Source organism: Sander vitreus, chromosome 13 (genome assembly GCF_031162955.1).
Source record: "Sander vitreus isolate 19-12246 chromosome 13, sanVit1, whole genome shotgun sequence".
NCBI lineage: Eukaryota > Metazoa > Chordata > Actinopteri > Perciformes > Percidae > Sander > Sander vitreus.
Window position 1 is genome coordinate 8320012 of NC_135867.1, and position 22622 is coordinate 8342633.

At 41.4% G+C, this 22622-nt stretch overlaps 1 protein-coding gene across 2 annotated transcripts in view; it reads right to left on the reverse strand.

Annotated features, from left to right (window-relative positions):
* Positions 1–22622, reverse strand: part of jade2 (jade family PHD finger 2) — a 171074-nt gene that overhangs the window by 44602 nt on the left and 103850 nt on the right. For both annotated transcript variants that reach the window (XM_078265609.1, XM_078265608.1), the window contains exons 9-10: positions 18312–18809; positions 17164–17328 (exon numbers count right to left, since the gene is read on the reverse strand). In XM_078265609.1, the coding sequence (XP_078121735.1) occupies positions 17164–17328; positions 18312–18809 (663 nt within the window). The remainder of the gene's footprint in view (positions 1–17163; positions 17329–18311; positions 18810–22622) is intronic.

Consider the following 22622-nt stretch of genomic DNA (forward strand, 5'->3'; position numbering starts at 1 on the left):
CAGAGGGCGCTATTAAATTGGACCTTAGAGGGTGGTGCTTGCTGTTGAGTCCTGTAAAGTGATATTTTACATTTGGATTGCGGCAATGTGTCAACTGGTACCACCTGAGAGACCCTACTGTAAAATATTAAAGGCCCAGGTCAACTGGGGGCCCGCATATCGCTCTCATTACTTATTGACACACCCCTATCCGTGTGCAGCGCAGCTAGCGAGCCTGTAAGATTGTGTGTGTGTTGTGAGAGACAGAGCGGAGATGGTTGACATGAGCAAACCAGCCAGTGCACAAAACTACACACACACGTTTACGCATTCACACAGCCAGAAGAATTGCATGGAAAACTTAATGCACACAAGTGTGGACGCACATGTCTACGCACACACAGTGCAGCAGTCACATACAGTAGTACCGTAATAGACATAATACTTTCACAAGTTTTATTTTTTATTATTCTAGGTTTCTTATCTTGAATTTCTAGCATAAGAGATGTTTTTCAGTTAATTGTGACCTGTTGCCTTTTCGTACAGTGTAATACAGAATATGTTCCCAGTGGGCAAAATGTTACCTCAGTTCCCAGCAAGAGGATTTTGTCTGTCTTTGACACTTGCACTACTGTTAAAATTACATACATAATAAAGGGTAGCTTTTCAGTTAAGGTGTGTCTATTTCCCAACGCATCCAGTTTAAAGTCCTCCTCCTCACCCACAAAGCCCTCCATAACCAGGCTCCTTCCTACCTCACAGACCTGCTCCACCGCCACAATCCCCCCCCGTAACCTCCGCTCCTCTGACGCAAACCTCCCCCCCCCCACTCAGGACCAAGCACCGTACCTGGGGTGATCGAACTTTCACCATTGCAGCCCCCTCCCTCTGGAACTCCCTACCCATACACATCCGTGACTGTACTGACCTGGACACTAATATAAACACACCTCTTCAGATTAGCTTTCCACATACAATAGTCTTACATTTCTCACCTGATAGTTACTGGTTTTATTGTTTTTAATTGCTTTTAATATGCTTGTTTTATGTGTTGGGTTTATTGCTTATCTGTTTTTAATGTGCTATATGTGCTGGTTTATTGTAAAGTGTCTTTGAGTACCATGTAAAGCGCTATATAAATAAAATGTATTATTATTATTATTATTACTACTACTAGGCATTTGTGCATGTGTGTTTATAACTGCATTTGTATGTTAAGGTTGCATGTAGGCTTATCAGTGTGTGCCAATGTGTGCATTTAATTTCACTCATATACATGTTTGCACAATTGTGTTTTCATGCATGATTACTGTATGACATGATATCTGTGTTGAACATGTGTGCAGAGACGTGCTCTTTCATGCATATATTTCTACATGTGTGAGGGCACATATGCTCAGTGCCAGGTGGTGTATGCGTGTGTGCGTGCGTGCGCTACGTGCTGCCATGCTGCTTCTATTGTCTCATCAAAGTGATGTGAATTTAAGGTTTAACTTCCTGTGAATTATTTATCCCTGCAGCAACCTTGACACCTGCACTGGCCAAGGGTCTGAAAACATATAGCCCCCCAACCACACACACACACACAAAATTATACAGCCGAAGCTGCTATAAATATTTATCCTTCTTCCGCCTCATATTTATTTTATCCAACAGAGCTCATATCAGAGGGGCAGCAGGATGATGAGGATATCCAGGGAGAGAAATAGGGCAAGAGGAGGAGGTGATATAGAGTGCAATAGATAGTGATGAAGCAGGAAGAAAAAGAGAGAAACTGATTGAGGAGGATGAAATAAAGATAAAGATTCAGGTGAAAAGAGAGAGGGTGATAAAGTAGAATAAAATGAGGCAAGATAAAAAAAAAAAAAGGCTACAAGGCACAGAATAAAGGAGGATAATATCAACGTAAAGTTCTGTTTTGGTGGTGTGTGACAAAAATAAATCAGGTTCTAGACAAAGTAAAGCACCAGGACAAAAGAAGTTAGGAGAAGATAAAAAAAGAGGTTAGAGGCAGAATGTGAGTGGAGAGTTAAAGTCACTCAGGAGTGTCATTGTTGCTACTATTGAGCAGTGTAAACAGCAGCCATTAAGGTGCACCATTGAAGCTGGACTACCACCACACTCAAGCATGATTTATGCTTTTGTGTTAAATCTACGGCGTGGCTACATACGTACGCTGTAGCCTGTCGTGCACCTCTCGAAAAATGTAACTATATGTCGCGCTTGGTAGCTTGCCGTGGCTTGGTAGCTTGCATTTCCCCTAGTCTATATCCACAACGTTCCACTTCCGGGATTGCTCCGTGCCGATGAAAATTTTGCCGAATTTCACTCATTTAGGCCGGATATCCGGTACTTTGGGCTTTCCTTGTATTGGCATTTTAAACTCCGGTCGATTTATGAGGACTATGGTTAACCTTTTCTCAGATCTCTGCAGGGTAAATCCAGACAGGCTAATTGTTCTCCGACTAAAACAACTTACACAACGTACACGTTCCACCAAAACAAGTTCCTTCCCGAGGCTATTTTGCAGAGGCGCCATTGCTCTGTACGGCACTTAGCGCCGCTCAAGACAATTGTGATTGGTTTAAAGAAATGCCAATAAACTAGGGCTGCAACTAACGATTATTTTAATAATTGATTAATCTGTCGATTATTTTCTCGATTAATCGATGAATCGGATAAAAAAAACAAAAAAGAATTCATTTCAACTCAACTAATCATCAACTCAATACATACTTACATACAGACTTGTTGTTTTAGTTAATAGTTGTGTAAAGGTAAGTAACCCAAAGAGCAGATACAGACAAGACACACACACACACACACACACACACACACACACACACACACACACACACACACACACACACACACACACAACTGTTATTAACGAGCTAACGCTAGCTTGTCATGCCTGTCAAGCTGGATAACGAGTAAACACCAGCACCAGAAGAGCTACTGGAGGGACGTTACGTTCCTCACTTCAAAACGGAACAAAAGTAGGATTCTGTAGTGACTTTACCCTGCTGTTGAACTCCCTTCCTCCTCATCAAGGACTCCAACATGTTTACGTTTTAGGTGCTGAATCATCACCGTGGTGCGCCCGTGCCATGCCATGTTGCTTATCTTGCAATTAACACGTTTTCGATTTATTTAGTGTGAAATGCTCCCACACCTTGGATGACTTAGGTCGTACTGATTTCTCTGCCTCCGCCGTGTGTTTCAGAACAACGTTATGGGTCTCTCCGGTCTCTTTCCGTATTTCCTCTACCCCCGCTCTGCTCTTTTTTCTTTTGCGCTGCTCCGCTCTGCGCTGCTCCGCTCTGCGCTCAGCTCAATTTATTTTTTTTTATCTCCGCGACTGAGTGGCATATTGATACAACGAATCGATAATGAAATTCGTTGCCAACTTTTTTAATAATCAAATTTTATTTATTATTTTATCGATTCGTTGTTGCAGCCCTACAATAAACCAGAGCACGTTTTTCTCCCATCCCGGAATGCTGTGTGGACTAGCCAGACCCTCCTCAGCAGTGCTGTGTTGGTAGGTATGGCAATGCGAGACTACATTTCCCCCTACTCATTTCCTGGTTCTCCTTCTCCATAAACAACATGAAATCAAGGAGAGGGTTAACTTTTCCTGCTACAGATTTCCCACCGGGGTCAGAAAGCACAGGGGAGACACTTTGTTTCTCTCACTATGACTCCAGAGTCGGGACTCGCTCCGAAGATAATCACCGCCACTCTCTCACTCGCTCTACCACACACACACGCCGGCCCTGCTATTTTCTTAAAGAGATCGACGCACACACCAACGCACAAGTATAAACTTCAGGCCACTTACGTAGGCTACGGCGAAAGCTCTGCACGGAGCATCTGCAGAACCATAAATCATGCTTAAAGGTCCAATGTGTAGGAATTTCTCCCATCTAGCGTTGAGATCATATATTGCAATCAACTCTCTCGCACCACGCAGTTCAAAGTAGGTATTACAGCTACGGTAGCCTTCACGCTTCAAAAAGCCGGTCTCTTGCTCTTTTCAATATCCTTTTTTTTTTCCTGGACGAAGAAGAAAATTTGGATTTTGAATACGTGTGGTCCTCCACGTTTCCTTCTTCCAACTTGCCGGGGCCGGGAAGCTACCTGTGAGTTTATCATGTGACAGCGAAAATGCGAAAGGACAAGTTTGTGAACGGGCAACACAGATTTTGATAACAACTAAACACGTTACACACTGGTCCTTTAAGTCGGGATAAAAGACTGCGTTGCCCGTCCTGTCGCCTTGGCTGGAAAACGCCTGCCAGGTGGGAAATGTCAGGGAAAATATCAATTTGTTTCCAAAAACAAAAGCAGAAAAGGAGACAGAGCCAATCAGCAGATGCTTTGTTTCCAAGGAGTTGAAGAAAAAGTTTCATGTTGCTCCTTGAGAGTCCTGTACTGTTACATAATGCATATTCCAGCAATATGTAAATGTCTCAAGCAGAAGGGGAGGGCTTAAGAAATAATACATTTTATATGATGTTAAAGCTCACCCTTGAAACGAAACAGTGGAAAAGCACTTCCACCTACTACCAGTCACAAGCTTTGTGTGTGCATCATGCACACTGTGATCAAACCAAAGAGAATGACAGAAATGCAGGCAGCGGATGCCACACATACAGTAGGTCATGTAGTTACCCAAATTACTCATCCTATGTAAATGAGCATAACGAAGAGTTAAAAGACCACAGTGTACAGGGAACCGCTCACATACCAGTACCTTGACTATTTAACACCACCTCTCATCTCTCTCATCAACATCATTGCAGCATCTGTTTTATTCCATACATTCTTCTTTCTTGTCAAAATTACCCACAATGCAACTTGACCACTGGACAGTTGAGCTTAAATTGTTATTATTGTACATATTCTGTGGAGAGTTTTGCCTTGGGGTTGCAGCTGTGCATACAGTACGTGCAATAAACTTTTAATTATTTAGTTTTTGAATATTGAGAATAAGGACAATATCTAAAACAAACAGAGGAGTATGTATATTTCTAGCTTCGGGATGAATCCTGAAAAGCGGACGTATACAGGCTCAATTAAATAATTTGTTTGCTAAATCTGAGATGATTATTTGCAACAGGTAGTCATGATTAGGAAAACAATTATAATAAGCATTGTTATAGAAGAACAAACCTGGTTGAATCTCAAAATGTTTCTTAGTGAATCTGTCCATGATTTATGACGATGTCAGTATGCCATGTGACTCTCTTAAATGTAGCTCTGGTTCTCCTAGTATAACCAACATGTACTTTCATTGAAGTTGGCATAATTAAGTGTTTCTGATCTCTCCTCATGCCCTGGAAGGCAGCTCAGTGACCTTGTGGCAGAGCATAACCAAGGCTAGAGCCAAAGGAGCAGCTCCCCGTAAGCTATGAAGCCTTAGGGCTGTGTTACACAGTCAGGCTTAGCATGCAGCATTTTAAACAGCCGTGGATCTCAACAGGCGCTTTCTAGCAGTGTGAATAGAGCTTGAGGCTACCTGAAGGTGTGAAGCCTGTTCTCGTCTTCAGCTCATACAGACTGATGCAGCCAGATTCCCGAGCAGATCAAAGAAGGAAGCAAAGGCGCATTTTCACATTTGCAGTGGATTTTAGAAGTGAAGATTTCACTTATTATTTGTAATTGTTTGAAACACCATAGTTTGTCTCCCGCATATATCTGTAAGCTTTTGCACCCACAGCTATCCAATTTACCAAACTGAAAACAAAAGGTGTTTGTGTGTTTGCTTTCAGTAGTCTTTTTTGATGTTGGCTCTTATTCCTACTCGATTTTAAGGGTCTCTTCTTCATTAATTTGGTCTTTGCGGCTCAAAAAATCAATTGTGTTTAAATAATAACCTAACTGCTTTTTGTTTTTGTTGTACTCTTTCTGGCATATGTTCAGCCTTTTTATGTTCTTCTGCCCATGAATCACTTTGCAACGAATGGATGTCACAATTATTGAATTTCTGTGCCAAAACATTACTGTAATTCAAGTTCAAGGCTTTTTCATAGTAGCTGTAGTTTCTGGCCCTATACATACATGTCTGGCTTGTTATGGTTTCCTAAAAAGTGTAGGTGTTTATTTCAAATATGGAGAAAAAAAAAACATAGTAAACCATATACAGCATTGTTTGCTTAAATATAATGTGCATGTGGTTGCATACTGTGTGTTTCATGACCGGAGGACCCATTAGTCTCATCTAATGAGATGTTCCTGAGTAAGCAAACCTACAGTTATAAAAACATCTCCTACGTGTAATGATATATTTTATAACATAAGGCAGTCCTTATGTTTTTTTTAGCCCTAATTAGTTTGATTTAAAATGTGAAATAAACCTCACAATATCAAATGTGCTGATAAATCCCCATGGATTTGTACGTCAGGTCGCAGCTGGTCTCATCTGAATGAGCTTAGCAAGCAAGCAAAGTGTTGTGTTTGATCATTCCTCAAAAACTATACGTCCAAATCCCATCAATCAAAATGTTTTTTGATGTCTGGGAAGTCTCTCTGGAGAATCCATCAGCAAGCACGAACATAGGCCAAAATCCTGCAGCGGAGAGCTCATAAACTACAGCGAGAACCAGACTGTTCCCTCAGGAGTCTATGCTACTCTACCGCTCACTTTGGGAGCAAGCCAATGATTTCCAGGTCTTTCCTAAATCTACAAATGAAGACTGGTTGCCTGGTAAAACACTTAAAGTGAAATGTTGAGATATAACAGTAATCGTTGCTGGTGGACAGGAAAGGCTCTTGGGTCTCTCTTCGTACCCTGAAGCATCTTGGAAACAGACAAAGAAGAAGAAGAAGAAGAAAGGATTGTGTATAGTGAGCCAGTATTAGGTTTGGAGCAGCGCTGTGTGTGGGGAGCCAGGTTGACGTTGATCCAACAGGGTGGGTCTGTCTGCTGCATGACTCGGCCCGTCTGGCCCGCAGCAAGAACCCCCTCCCCCCTGCAGTTATGTGTGTAACTGAGTGTGTAGGTGCAAGAGTGTGTGTATGCAAGCAATGCCTCTGTCGGTATGCATGTGGGCGATAAGTGATTTTGTATGTGTGTGCATGACCGTGTGTGTACTGTACATGTAAGTGGTAGTGAAACATAAGTCAACATCACTGTGTGTGTGTGTGTGTGTGTGTGTTTGTGTGTGTTTGTGTGTACATATATCTGTGTGTTTGTGTGTTTGTTTTTCTGCATGTTCTGAGATAGAGATAAATAGGTAGAGAGTGAGAGAGAGAGAGAGAGAGAGAGAGCGAGAGAGAGAGCGAGAGAGAGAGCGAGAGAGAGCGAGAGAGAGAGAAGATGTTATAAGCAAATAGGCGCAGCACCAGAGTCAGTGTCCCTCTCTCTATGTCTCTGTCCTCTCCCTGACCCTACCTAACGTTGTGTAACACTAGAGATGGTTTCATGGCTGGGTGGGTGGGTGTACGATGCACAGGGGTGAGGGGCTGGGGGACGGTGCTGGAAGTGTGTCAGGAGGGTGCAGGAGGTTACGTCTCAAACAATCAGATGAATGTAATGATAAGAAATGAACTGAAAAAGGAGAGTCAAATGACAAATCCTTCACTACAAGCAAGCCTCTCCCTCATCTGTCTCTCTCTTTGTTGTCTGTTCTCTTTTATTGAACTGAACTGAAAGTGCTGGCATTGAAAATAGAAAGTACTTTGGGGAGAAGCTGCAGGAAGAAGGAAAAGTCGTACAAACTGTACATATACACTGTGCACGCAAACATGCAAACAATCTAATCTGAGATGCATCAAATTCAGTTTACTAGGCATGAGGATTGCTACTCAGCCAGTGAAAATAGTTCTGTAATGTCTTCTGTGGCTCTGGAGGAATTTTCTTATGTCAGACAAAATATCTTGGACAAATTTATAACAGAAGGCCTGTGTAACAAACTGGGGGTGCAGAGTTTGAAGGGCAGAAATGTTTAAAAGTGCAAGATTAAGGCCCTGGAGTTCACTTTTTAAGATTAAGGTAGAATGCACGTGCGATAAGTAACTTTAAGAGGTAAACTAATTATTAGGGTATAGGTATTAAATTCAGAGAAGAGAACCTAAAGGTAAGATGATGTAATCTTATGTCAACGGATTTGTGCATAGAATGTCATCAAGAAGGCATTGTAAATCCTTTATAACATTTTATGAAATGCCAATTAGTAATTATGATATGTTTGCCACTTAAAAAGTGGATTTGTCGCTAATGCATGTTATCATTGTACCAGCACAAACACAAAGTCATCATCAATCATTTTAGTTAAAGGTCTGCAGCTTGGTAACTGTACTGAAACTTGCATTTTTAACTTTTGGCCCAATTCCTGTTTTGTCAAACAAAAATATTATATATCAAAATATATAAAATATAAGAAATAACTATCTTAAATATTGATAGTTATTTCTTTGAATGACAAGATGTTATGCAGAAACATGACATACTAAATAAAAAAGAGATGGCTGTATTAGTACTTGTTGAAAAGATGAATTTTTACATGGTACAAGCAAAAAGAGTTTTACAGTTTATTTATGAATATCATGAGAAAAGGCAAAGTATTAATAAAAATGTACTAGTAGTAGAGTGAAAAGGGTCAGAGTCATACAAAACTGAAAATTACTTAATAAATAATGTGTTCCTTGGATGATTATATAGAAAAGAGTTTAATTAAGTAAATAAATAAAAGTCAGGAGAAGGGCTTTATTTTTATTTATTTTTTTAAATAATAAAATGCAAGAAATTCGAGAAGTTGAAAGAATTCTTTGGTAGGTTATGTGGAACTTGGCATTTATGAATTGTGGATGTGAGTCAACACAGGCCGCAAAAATTGTAGGAAGTTGGCAGTCTGAGATACAAGAATGAAGATACAAGCAAGTCTCATCCAACAACTTCATTGCCTTTAGCTTCTTTAGATGTGTAAAGTTCCTCTCATTAACCTTTCCATGCCTAGAGTTTCACTGCATTGTGAATGCAACTTATAGTCACAACCGTGTGTATACATGATGTATACAGTATTTTCCCATCATTCTCTATTTTGCTTTGAAACTTCCTCTCCGCTCGTTTCAGACAGAATGGAGCACCGAGGGGCGTTAGTGGAAAGAAAACAAACTGTGAAACTGTAACCTGTAGCCAAGGAAAACTAGCTGATGGGCTTTCTTCCCCCTTCACCTCGGCACAGAGTGTACCGACAGAGTTTACCTGACAGATATCAGTCTTCAACCACCCTGATGCTTCCAAACCTGTAGCTAAAGGCTCGAGGTGCCCTCTGTCCAGGTTTGGCTCAGTACAGCCCTGCCCTAAACTTCCCTCCAAATCCCTACTTTCTCACTGTCAGGTCTCGTCTTTTCCTTTCTTCAAGTCTCTTTTCCATAATTACCCCTCGTTCTCGTCACATCCCATTTCTCTTCTCTTACCCTCCTTCTACACTCTGTGCTTGTGACGGCTCAGTAGTGATGGGAGATATACAGTATAAAACATATGTTAGCTGCTCATAATCAAAACTTTCCCTTGCTCTCCCTTTCCTTAAGTGGACTGTTTCATAAGTGTACTGTTGTGTTGTGCTCTGAGAGCCTCCTGGGTGTGGGACTGCTGACCTGCTGGGCTGATTGTGCTGCCAAGTCTTTACCGTGAGAGAGCGGAGGAGGGCAGGGCACAGAATGGCACTTTGCCATCAGACACTTTGCCAGCCTTGGCTGGAGTACCGATGTACTGACGGGAGGGAAAAGACTAACTGCAGTTGTTTGCCTCAAGTAGTTATAGACGTGAAAACACACAAGAGGAAATGAGTAAGGAAAAGGGATTCTTTCACACCTGCTTTCCCTCCGTCAGCCCCAGCGCTCCCCTGCCTCCTGGCCCAGGCCGAGCCCTGGCATTTCCGCCTGATTCATCCACCTCCTCCCCAGGCTTTAGCACCTCTCCTACAGTCTTTAGCTGTAAAGTCCAGCTCTGCTCTTTTCCCTGGGTGTGCTTCCCGAGCCTGAGCCTCCACCCTGCACCCCTCCTCCTCTATGGCAGTAACCTATTTTAACCCAGCTCCAGCTCCCTCCACGCTCCCCTTAACTTCTGCAGACTTCTCCAGCTAAAACCCTGACCCTTTGCTTCAGGACTTAACCTCATCTCAACTACTTTTCAAAAGCCAGCCTGTGAATGTGAATACACATTTAACTGCAGTGCTAGTCCTCTGAGGAGGATCCAGTAAGGAGTAAATATCTATGAGTGAAAAATGAGAAATTTTGGATTGGGAATTCATCAATTGTGTTTTTTGATATGTCAGTCTTAAGTGTACGTAAAAGTAAAACGCACACCTCCACTGCACATTTAGCCTGATTCAAAAACAACACACAAGCAAAAAAAAAGAAAAAGAAGAAGCAACATTTAGCTACAAAGTTACACAACCCAATCACCGTGCCACACATTGCTTGTGACATGTTGCACGCTGATTGGATGAGTGATGTGTGTGAAGGGGGGAGGGGGGTTGGAGCGGCACTCAGGAGAACAGAAATGGAGAAAGCTCACCAGTGCATTAGGGAGAGCACGGTGCAATTCGTTCCATTGGCAGCACTTCAAAGAGGAAGAGGAGGGGGATAATCCACCCCAACATTAGCCCCCAGATTCTTCCACGACCAACATGCACACATACACACGTTTATTCACAAAAGCAGTAGGCTGGAGGGTTTGGTCGTGGGGTCTGATTGGGTTGGGGTCTTGGGATGACGGGATGGAAGGATGGAGGGGATTTTTCAATTTGCCAGCAAATCAGAGATGATTGGAATACTCTCTGGCGCACAGATGCACACTCTCGCCTTGACACACACAAACACAATGCCATACACACAAGCCCATCTCCACGGACAAGACCTAATGCTTGAACCCAAAGAGGGGAAAAAAAGAACAAAAACAAACAAACAAATAGGACATTTGAAACACTGAATAGAGCCAAAGTATAGTAATATGGGTTAAAAATGTGGGTCAACAATGAACAAGAAGGCCCTCTGTTCCTTAAATCTGTGTGTGGGAAACAGAAGCAGATATCAACAGAAAAGAAAGAGGAGATTAAAGAGGGGGAGTGCAAGGGGATGGAAAGTGAATGAGACAAGAAGAGAATAAGGGAGAAAGAAAGCTTGTATCGACAGCCACTAGCATCTGTAGCGGTTAGCTGTCAACACTCACCCGGCCAATACAGGACCAATTGATGATCAATCCTCCTCATGGGAGACCTGCCAGCAGCAAACACAATCAATTCTCTTCTCTCTGTCAGTCCTTCGAGCTGTGTTAAAGAGGAACACTGCTCGATTCGAAGCAGCCTGAGATTCAACAACTTGTTGTCGTTCAAACCGCCTCTGAACAAGATAAGCATGCAGTCACACATAGATGACACAGTCTCCCCGTGGGAACCATCAGGAACAAACCAGGTCTTCATTTGTAATTGTAGCATTGCTTACCGTCTATTAAGCCTGACTTTGACGATTCCTAAACACAATTATGAGTCGCAGGATTTCAGACAAAATCCTGCCGGTAATGTTTGAGATACCCTGCGTATGATGACTGAGATGGTTTCTGACTGAACATACAGTATATCTCTCAAAACCATTGAAAAAAACAAACTATATTTATGTTGACATTGTCAGAAATGCAATACTTTCATAATAAATCTCATCAAGAAGGACACATTTTCAAAGATATCTGTGGAGGTTTAGCTATAATTGCCCAAAAAAATTAAACTTCTTTGTCTGTTATCGTGAGTCGTCAATAATAGGACAAGTGTGTATCAAGTGTGAGTTGACTGTGTTGGGATTTTTTAGATGTGGGACACACTTGCTTACTACCATGAGGCACGTTAACATAGAGTTAAATGACAGCAAATTAAGACAATTACAAGGGGTTTATCAGTATTTAGTGTCCCCTGGCATCTTCTGTTGTGTTGTAACTCTGTTGGAACACTATTTAAGCTGTGATTTTCTACTGACTGTCTTCAATTGTTTTACCTTTTATTTATGGGATGAGTTAACCTTAGTGATTGGAAGTGGTATGGTCCACTTCCACAACACACACGTCAATAAAACAGTAGTCTGGAGGGAGAAGCGTTATGGAGTTTATGGATACACTGACTGGTCAGGAAGTTATTCTTAGCAAGGCCCTCAACAATCAATGAACCCTAACCACTGGAGACCACTGTGGTATGGCTTCAGTTACACAAGTCTATAGGAAACAAATGCCTCCGGAGAGTATTGTTTCCATCACAAAAATGACTATATATTGAAAGTAGTCTGCACATCTACAGAGTAACAACCTAATGTGCAGCTACAGTACATACAGTAGTTGGGTATTTCCATTATTTTGTGGTGCTCATAAAAGGAAGAAAACAGATTGATAGCACAGTGAACTTTCAATTTAGATTATGAATTGGATCAGCCACTTCTAAACTGTTTAAACCCACCTGTGTTGTGATTTGTGAGAAATGATTTCAAGTTAAGAGGTGAGAAATTGTTATCTAAAAGCCAGATTTACCCTGTGGGATAATGGCCGATGCACGCTGAGCCGTTGGTCTAATCGGAACTCTTTTAGGCTATGTTTAGACGGAAACTATCTGAAGAGAAAACGCAAAAGTGGCGTTGCGTTCTCACTTTTTATTCCGCGTTTAGACGAGTGTTATGGGGGGGAAATCTGCGTGCATATGGTGATGCAAAAGTGTGTGAAATGCGATCCCCCACGCCTGCGTTGAACCTTCCTTCTACTTGTCTCCGTCTCCTCCTCGAAGCGCGAAGCGAGCAACAAAAGCTGACAATTGTGTCTGGACAGATGAGAAGGAGGAGGAGTTACTGCTCCAAACAATGCACACACAGACACACACACGGCGCACACACACACACACACACACACACACACACACTCGCACAGTGCGTTTTTACCCTTTAGACAGGAACGCGACGGTGGAGCGTTTTTAAGATTTCCAAATATTTTTGTCATTTTCACCCGTGAGCATATTCGTGTAAACAGGGCTTTAGTCCACTCAACTGGTATTACCAGCTGAGGCTAAATGGGAAAACAAATTATTTCGTGTGTTTGTATATTATTATTTTATTTTGTTACAGAATAGTGGGTCATTTGGTTGATATGCAGCCACCTAATTGCCAAAAGGTTGTCCTACTGCGAACCAAATTAAATCAATGAAGCTGAAACCAAACCAAGGCAAGCGAACTGCACTGTATCAAATGACATGCCAAAGAAATGAAGGAAAAAAGTATTTAGGACACCAAACCACAGATGTTTTGGTTTATCTTACTGTCTGCTGAAAGAAAACACATTTTAAACTGGTTGTTAAGAGAATTTGTGGGGGGAACTTTTTCAACACGGATTCTTTTTGGTAGATTTAGTATCAGAAAGTAAGCAAATATTGTAGAATGTCTTTTAGATTGGGGTAAAGATATAAAACATTTGTCCAAGCATAAGAAGCAACATTGCAGTCTAGTCGCCTGTCCTTCCTCCGCAAACCAGAGTTAACTCTATCCCCCTAAACCTGGGTTGGAGTAGATGTTTGGCTGTGGGCGGCCTGCTGTCATTCAGATTCTGTAGGGTAGATTGCAAGGTCAGAAAGAGGTTTTGAGAGCACCGCTGCAGTGAATGCCAATCAACTATCAGAGCACTGAGAACATGAGCCTGGAGAGAGGTTAGTGGCATGGGCGCAACCAATCCGAGAAACCGAGCAAGGAAATTAACATAGTGGTTAGCATTCAGCTGCCAAGTGTGAGCTATGATACTGAAGGCAGTGGGGGAATATTTCACCATTCTGAGTTTCTGACTGACCTCAAAACTGTTCTACTATAGTTCCGGTTTAGACCGAACTGCAGTAAGTATTTATTAGATACCTGATATTGGTGATTACGATCATTTCTCCTTGATCACAGCTCTAGAAAGCAGACTGCAAATTGCATGAATGCTTTTTCTTCATCTTGGGTTAAATCTCCTCCACTCCAAAAATGGGCAACTCTCCGACTCTGCCTTGTCCACAGAGGTCTTTGTCTTCTCCATGGCCTCCCTCACCTCATGTTTCCACAACCACAGAAACTGCTATCCTTCTGACTTGCAATACCTAGTCATCAAAGAAAATGACCCCAGTGGTTTCCCGCAGGTAAGCTGCACAACAATACAAGTCTCTTTTTTCCATTCCCCAAGTAGGGCTGGGCAATATGAAGAAAATCCAATGTCACGATATTCTTGACCAATTATCTCAATGTCGATATTGCGACAATATTGTAGGGTTGGCAATTGGTGCTTTCACAAAATATTGATTTTCTCAAGGATTAATCATCAGTAATGTGGACATATTGTTTAAATGTGTAAAGGCAAATAATAAAATGGCTACAACAGTCTGGTAGGTTCAGAAGATTACGTAAATCACGTTACTGTAATGTAGCCTTTAAAACCAGGTAAAGTCATATTACGGCATCCACACTTTAAGACAATATCTAGCCTCATATATCAATATCGATATAATATTTGTATATTGCCCAGCCCTATCCCCAAGTTAAATTAATGAAGTGGAGCGAAATGCAAAATGTTTCCCGGTGCACCAGTTCCTAACCTTTTTGGCCCACGACCCCTTAAAAGGAAGCAAAGTTTACTTGCGACCCCTCATAACTGTTTGCATAAGGTCTGCTATTGCTATTTCAAGAATTTTCTGAACTAGCAAAGCCTGAAAGGCTTCCTCCTTCAGCTTAACAGCTTCCTTCACCTCCACCAGATGGTTCTACAGTTGCCACCACAAGTCTGGCCACAAGTCTGAGCAGCCGCTCCACAAGGGAAGCGTCGAACAGAACCTACTTAAACTTCCTGTCGCCAACAGGCTGAGGATACAACTACATAACTGATCATTGCTCTTTGGTCCAAATTGTTCTGTTACATTGCTCACCCACACACACAAACGGTGTCAGAGGGACGCCCACCTCTTAGTACAACCTGTACTGGAAAAATACACCACGCTTGAACATGGTGGACAATCCATGACTTCCACAGAAGCTCAATGCTAAAGCACCACTTGGGTTTAGATCAGACAGGCTGTTCCTTCTCTGGAAGCCTCCCACAGACTACAAATAAAAGCCTTCCTCTAGATGACATGCAGTTGCACAGACATGAGCATATTTTTTCTCTGGGAAATTCCAACACAGTGGTGCTCAGCAATAATAAGAGCATACCTTGAGTCTTTCAGAAAAAAAAAGATAATTCAGTCCCAACTATATCTAGCTGGTACCACTCCACATCCTAGCTAGTAACTTTCCACATCCCAAGAGCCATACATACGCTATATCTGTGCTCTGGGTCACCTGAGACTGAATTTTGAGGTCCGTCTCTCCCAATGCCAGAAACACACAAACCAAAACACTGATGATTTCATCAAGAAAACAGGTCTGAGAAAAGTCTTCTGGGCCGACTGACTTTTACATATAGTGAATAAACTGTCACACTGTACACAGATCACAGGGGAAAAAAACAAATGAATTCTGTGCAGTGGGTGGATTTTCACTTACTTTTTTAACACTGGGCTATCATTCATTCACTCATTATTATTATCGATTCACATTCGTATCGCGATTCAAGCTCTACCGATTAAAAATTGATTCATAGAATTCCAAAAATCTATTCATATCTTCTTCTTTTTTTAAATTGTATGTCTACTGCAATCACATGGGAAAAGTAACTACATTTACATACTGTGAATGTTTGTTTTCTTCTTTATCGAAAATCGATTGTGAATCGAATCTTGAGCCTAAAAATCGATATTGAATCGAATCGTGACATTTTCTGAATCGTGCCCTACTCATTATATCATTCAGCCATTTCATTATGCCTTCATCCTTCAGGCTATTCATTCATTCAACATGAAAATTCATGAAAGCAAAAATCAACTTTACATGATACTGTCAATGATCATTTTAATTTACATTCTGAAGAAATGTAAATTACCCCTTAAATATTGCACTGTGGTAGCAGCATATACCCATGTGTGCGCACACACACACACACACACACACACACACACACACAGATATATAGCTATAAATTGCAGGAACGTGTGTGTGTGTGTGTGTGTGTGTGTGTGGGGGGATGTTATGCTCATATCTCTCGAACCGTTAGTCCGATGGATTTCAAACTTGACAGGTGTCTTGCTACGGGCACGAGTAAGTGCAGTGCCAAGTTTAACGTTGTTTGGATTAGAAATGCAAAATATATCGTTAAATATGTATCGGTAAAAGAAGCACACATTGGCTTTTGCCGCTCTAGTCGCTGGCCACTCCCCCTCTCACACTGCATGCTCACTGACTGAGCACTAAACCTGTTTGAGTCGTGACTCACTCTGATCTTTCACCCAACTCTTTAAATTAACTCATGAGTCACTCATACTACACGAGACAACACCGTCTCTCTCTCTCTCCCTCTGTGCGTGTACACGCACACACACAGATTCTGGTGGTTGATTAACGCAGATATGTGCTGTTTAGCGCTCATAACGGGCTGGGTGGGTAGCACACTGCCATGAGTCCATGAGGCTAATGTCTGTTTACTCCACATTTTCATTGTGAAATTTTGTTATTACATTCTGATTCTACAACGTTCCCTGTCAGGTAAATCAGTAAGTTAGTAGTACGGCCTCGGGCTTGATACCCTCATACAACACAAGACAACACAGTCAGTCTCTCTCTCTCTCTCTCCACAAACAGTCCGGTTCTGATGGTGATTGATGCAGATATGTGCTGTTTAGGGCCAGGTGGGTAGCGCATTGCCATGAGTCCATGATGCTAATGTCTGATTACTCCACATTGTCATTGTGATATTTTGTGATTACACTCTGAATCTGCAACGTTCTCTGTCAGGTAAATCAGTAAGTTAGTAGTAGGGTATACAGGGGAGTTCCATTTGAAGTGGTTTGGGGTCCTTCTGTAAGTAATTCTGGGGTACAATTTGGTTTTGATGAATTCTACAAGCAGCAATACCACAGGCCAAGCAATCGGCCGTTCCAAACAGGCACATTTTCAACGGGCACTGCACTAGTAGACACAATATGAAAAATTACCTCCTGTCTGAATAATACACTGCACAAAGCAACAACTTTAACTGGCTTCATACCAAACAAACAAACAAACAAACAAACAAACAAACACATATCTCAGACTCACCCTCTCCAGGTCTTGCCGGAGGTGTGTGAAGAGTTTGAGGCGTCTGTAGAGGACGTCCTGCTCCTGCTGGGCCAGGTTGTCCACCTCGTCTCTCTTTAAGGTGACCAGAGGTCGATTAAAGTTGGCCTTCCTCTTCATCTTCCAGAACTGGTATAAGAAGTCCACCTTGAAGAAGAGACAAAATATTCCCATTTCTTTCTGTTCTCATGGACGTCAGCAGATTGACACACCAATTGCTTCAAATGGAACAGCAAAGAAAATTCATTCATGTGTTAAAATTCAACATAGTTCTGTGACACCTGAAGATTTTAAATTATTAGATATTGTACTTTAAAAACTGCTCTGAATGTACAAATCTGAGTAATAACAATTAGTCCATTAAACAATCACACAATGTTTTCATCCCTATGTATAAACTGCTGTTTGCTTATAGTTTATCCTCCTTTATAGTGAAAAAAGCTCTTGCCTGCATCCACAACCATGTTTGGAAAGCAAAGGCCAGTTAATCACAGTGCATTCTAAACAAAAGCCTGTGATTTATCAGACAGTTTACCTGTGAATAGGGAGCACTTTATTTGATGCACTAGAGCTGGCACTCTAAATGCAACTCATCAATACCACATCTGATTACATGTTATTATTAACTGTGGAAGCCAAACTCTTATGTATGTTTAACTGTGTATTTGAAATACTGGGTAAAGATCAGAACAATGTTGTGCAGGCAAATGGAGAGACCTTATGAAGTTATTATGTATTATTATTTTATAAGCCAACAAGGACGGAAAGTGTGTAGAGTGTGCCATAGATTTATTGTGTTTTGTCAGACCAGGCAATGTTCTTCAGCCAATCACAAGAGGCTTCAGCTTCATAGTGGACAGAAATGTAACTATCTACATCGCTGTCGCAGTATTTACATATTTGTTACCTGTTAGCATGAATAAGTGTTCTGACCCATCTCATCAGAGAGCGGTGTCGACCCCTGTCTTCTCGTTTTTTTATTTATGCTTTCTTTAAACCTGACTCACTCTCTGCAGGAGGGAGGTATTTTTGGTGCACATGGAGGTGTACCTATTACAGTAAATGACTTGTGTATGGTATCATGGCATATAAAAAAAATCATAGTGTTTCAGTTGCATGGGTTAACGTACCTGGGAAAAGGGCAGCGCCAAGTTTTCGGCCACCTCCCTGGGGTCCACCAGCTGGTAAAACTCATCCTCCAGCTCCTGGAGCTTCTGTTTCCTCTGGCTCACTTTCTCTCTCTCCAGTTGGTCCCGCTCAGCTCGCTCTGATGCCGACACTGAAATTGGGTACAATACTGACCTCTGCTCCTGATCACTGCAGATGTTTGGCTGGTGCTGATGGTCCGGCTGGAGCTCAGAACTCACACCGGTGGTGGTCCAGTCAGGTCTGGCTGTGGCGTGTGCTCCGCTGGTGGTGGAAGTGGTGGTGTGGTTGCCAATGCTCACACTGGTCAAACTGGAGAAGTTGTTGGTGGTTGCACTACTGTTGCTGGCGGTGCTACTGTGATCTAGACAGAAGGACTTGAAGCGCACCTCGTCGTTCTCTGCCAGGAGGGTCCTCATCTCCAGGCCATGGTCAAAGGCGCACGTCACATGGAAGGCCACCATACAGGAGGGCATGGAGCACTGTGAGGGGAAGAAAGAGAGGAAATACAGTTAAGGGCATAGACAGAATAAGAGAGCAATACAGGAAGGTGGTATAGGACAGACTAGGGATGAGAAGGAAGCAGGGTAGAATGTAGAGGCGCCAAACAAGAAAAGTAGCACAGGAATTATATGAGGAGAGAATATAGTAAGAATGGGAGGTGAAACAGGGAAGTAAAAATCCCATTTGAGTGTTAATTATGTCTGTGGGTTCATTAAAAAAAAGAAGAAAAAAAGCAGAATGAAATGCTTGATGGAAAAAAAACATTTTATTATCTAGGAGCAACTTCACTCTTGCACGTTCTCTCTAGAACACACGTGCATGTAAACATGCACAGACACTATGTCACAGCAAGTTTGTTGTCCATTTCTTGTGTTATCAAGGTTCCAATACAAGTGCAGCAAAGCAGAAAGACAACCCAAGTCACAACAAACACGGTTCCCCCATTTCTGCTGACATCTCGGTAACTTGGTGTGTGTGTGTGTGTGTGTGTGTGTGTGTGTGTGTGTGTGTGTGTGTGTTTCTCAGTGCTATCCATTTCAGGTCATACTAAGAGGCGGCCTCCCACTGAGTCCCTCCAGGCATGGTGTGATTTTGTGTGTGTGAGCCCTTGTGGCTGTTTGTTGTTGTCACCGTGCATGTACGTGCACATTTGTCAACATGTGTGTGGGTGAGTGTGTGCAGGTCGGTGCTTGTACTTTTCAGAGGAGTTCAGCAGGATGGTGACTCTCTTCACTGTGTTGTTTATGAGCCCTGTTACCAAAACCTGACTGATCCTACTGACTCCACCGTCTGGAAAACAACTTCTGTTTAACCTTTTCACAAAAAATCTGGCTCAACTCCATTCAACATCAAATATTTCATTTTAAAAGCCAAATATGCAGCAGCAGTAAAGCCTACTTAACTGTTACAAATAATGCTTAAAAGTGTCAAACCTCACATTGAAAATCTGAAGCTTGTAGTTGATTTAACACGTAGAAATAATAAAAGTTAAGCAGTTAAGCTGTCTTAGGCAATGTCCTCATTTAGGATCCTAGTGGCCTGAGGGTAGAAGCTCCTCCTGAGCCTCTCAGTGCTGGCTTGGTGTATTCGGTACCTTCTACTCGACCTCAACAGGTCTGAGGTCTAATTTAGTCATCCTCCCCCCTCTTGATCTAACAACACGGGTGAGGGAGGTGTGTTACGGAGCAAACTCCTCTGCAGTGTGCCATATCGATCACTTTTAAGTGATCGAATCACTTGTTAGGGATTTGATTGAACCTAGTGGTTAAAGAAGCGAGCTTGTGACCGGGAGGTCGCCAGTTCAATCCCCAGACTGACAGGATAAAATCTGGGTGGGGAAAGTGACCACCACTGAGGTGCCCTTGAGCAAGGCCCTTAACCGCAACTGCTCCAGTGGAGCTGCTCAGTGGCCAGCAGATCAGACAGTGGTTATACTGGGCAGCTTCCATCATTCCAACATTGTGTGAATGTGACTGGTCGTGGTTGCAAATGAGAATTTGTTCTCAATGGACTTACCTGGATAAATAAAGGTAACAAAAAAAAGAATCGTAATTAAACCCCGTCCACCTATTCCGTTTCATTGGGAAATACGTCACATTATTATTATCACAAGCGAAAGACGTTTGAATTTTTTTTACGACAACTAGGCTACTAACGTTTAGTCTCGGCTGTTTCTTTTACAGGTAAAACTTGATGTCTCTCCTATTTCATCTGATGTACACTTCGATGTTGTCAACTTTTGCACCTCGTAGCTTTAAAAATACATTTCAGTGAGAAAAACTGTCCTCAACCGGAAAAAATCATTGAGTAAACAAAGTCAGTGATTGAGGAACAGAAGGCATGATCCAATAGTCACATATCATCACTATTTATACATCCATCTTGTTACAAAGTGGAGTTACAGTCAACAATGTAGACCCGTTTAACTTTCTCAAATGTCAGGGTAAGGCCGCTGCAGCTGCTCTCACTTAGTTGGTGTCAAAAGAAGAAAGGTTGAACACAGCGTCTAGAACACCCCGGCTAGATGTGTTGCTTGGTACGGGCCAAGTCATCGCAAAAAATACTCATCTGGCCTTTTCAAATGCACCTGCTCAGTCCTGGCAGGGATTTATTATTCATGTTTTTATCACTGCCCATGCTGAATGAGTATGTTCAGGTGTTTGTGGATAATGTTTCTTATTTAATTAAAGATATTAATTATATTTTGATTTAATCATATTCCATTTTGCCTCATGAGAGCGACTTGGGTCCATATTAATCATCAGCTTGGTTTTCTTTTGCTTTTTCTCCCAGTTAAGCACATTTCCCATAATTCCATCGTATTCATATGTCAATATGTCAATATATTAAGTTCATGTGTTAATTGCTACCAGAATATTTCAAACACAAAAATGTTTTATGCCTTAACTTCACTATAAGTAAGAGTTATTTGCTTGATAAATGTAATACATTTAACTCTTCACACAAAGCAAATGTGTTTTTGTACACCTGGGTTGGTTCTTTAAAGCATTTCTAAGTTTAATTCTTACAGGTTTAATAAATATGGGACAGAAACCCCTGTTGACTCAACACTGATATTCTTGATTTACTACACTGCTAAATTGCAGAATTATGTTAATTATTCTGTAATCTTTTCTTTTTTTAATCTCTGATGTTAAGCACAAAAGAGCCTCAGTCCAAACTAATTTGTCTCAAAACAAACACAACCCCTAAGACTTCCCACACACATCTGTTCAGCAATTCTAGATCATTAAGAGGTGGCTACTGGACACAGGCTGATGTATCTGCTACCTGCTGTTCTATCTACTCCAAACATCTTGTTTGGCAGAATTTAAGAATTCAAACTGGCATGCCTTGGAGTGAGACATTTGTCCAAAGAATCTAGGCCTCTCATTTCTAACCCTGTCAAGTGAAGAAATCTTTATAAAATCATTGATTTTAAGACTTGACAGGCAGCTATAGTATATTAATGCCAATATCTATCACATCGTTTTGATCCTTGATAGAAAGAGAGCCTAACACCTGAGGAATATTGATGATTTGTACGGGTATATTTTATCCATACATTTTCAAAACCTTTGATTTTCCTCAAATCTACAGAAATGTAATGCCCAGTGGGAATCTAGGGAATCTCTCTTTTTATTTGAATATTTTTTTTCTCCCTCAGGCATTGATTTATCTAAATTTAAGCCTTTCATGTGGTGCCCTCAATAGTTTAGGCCTACATTATGTGTGGCAATAGTGCGATCAGCTAAGCTAAATCATGAAAGCAGAAGCCTGCAATGTGAAGATTAACGTCCAGATTTCCCCTTTTATTCCATCTGTCTATGGTTGTTAAAACCATCTTACTCCACTCTTTATGAACATATTACATGTGTATTGTCATCTTGTTGAAGCTTTTCACTGAAGCTATATCATGTTTACATTTTCTGATATATTTAAACTCAGGAAGCCATGTTTTTTTTTAAGGCTGCACCATTTAATCAAAAGGATATATTCCAAATGCATTGTGCTTAATTTTAAACACATTTCCCCCAAAATGTACTGGTAACTTATTTGATATCTTTGAAAACTTTATGATCTCCAATAGACTTTAAAATAAGTGTTGTATGTTTGAACAATGTTTGGCTGCACAGCAAGAGTTTGTAGCCTAATAACTGTAGTTTAAGCTACAGTATTGTTTATTATGTTTTCACCTGCTATACCTATAGTCTAATCTAAATAGCTGCCAAGTTCCTCTGAAGTCTGGGAAGACAACAAACTAACCATGAAGCAAAAGAGATTTCTTATTA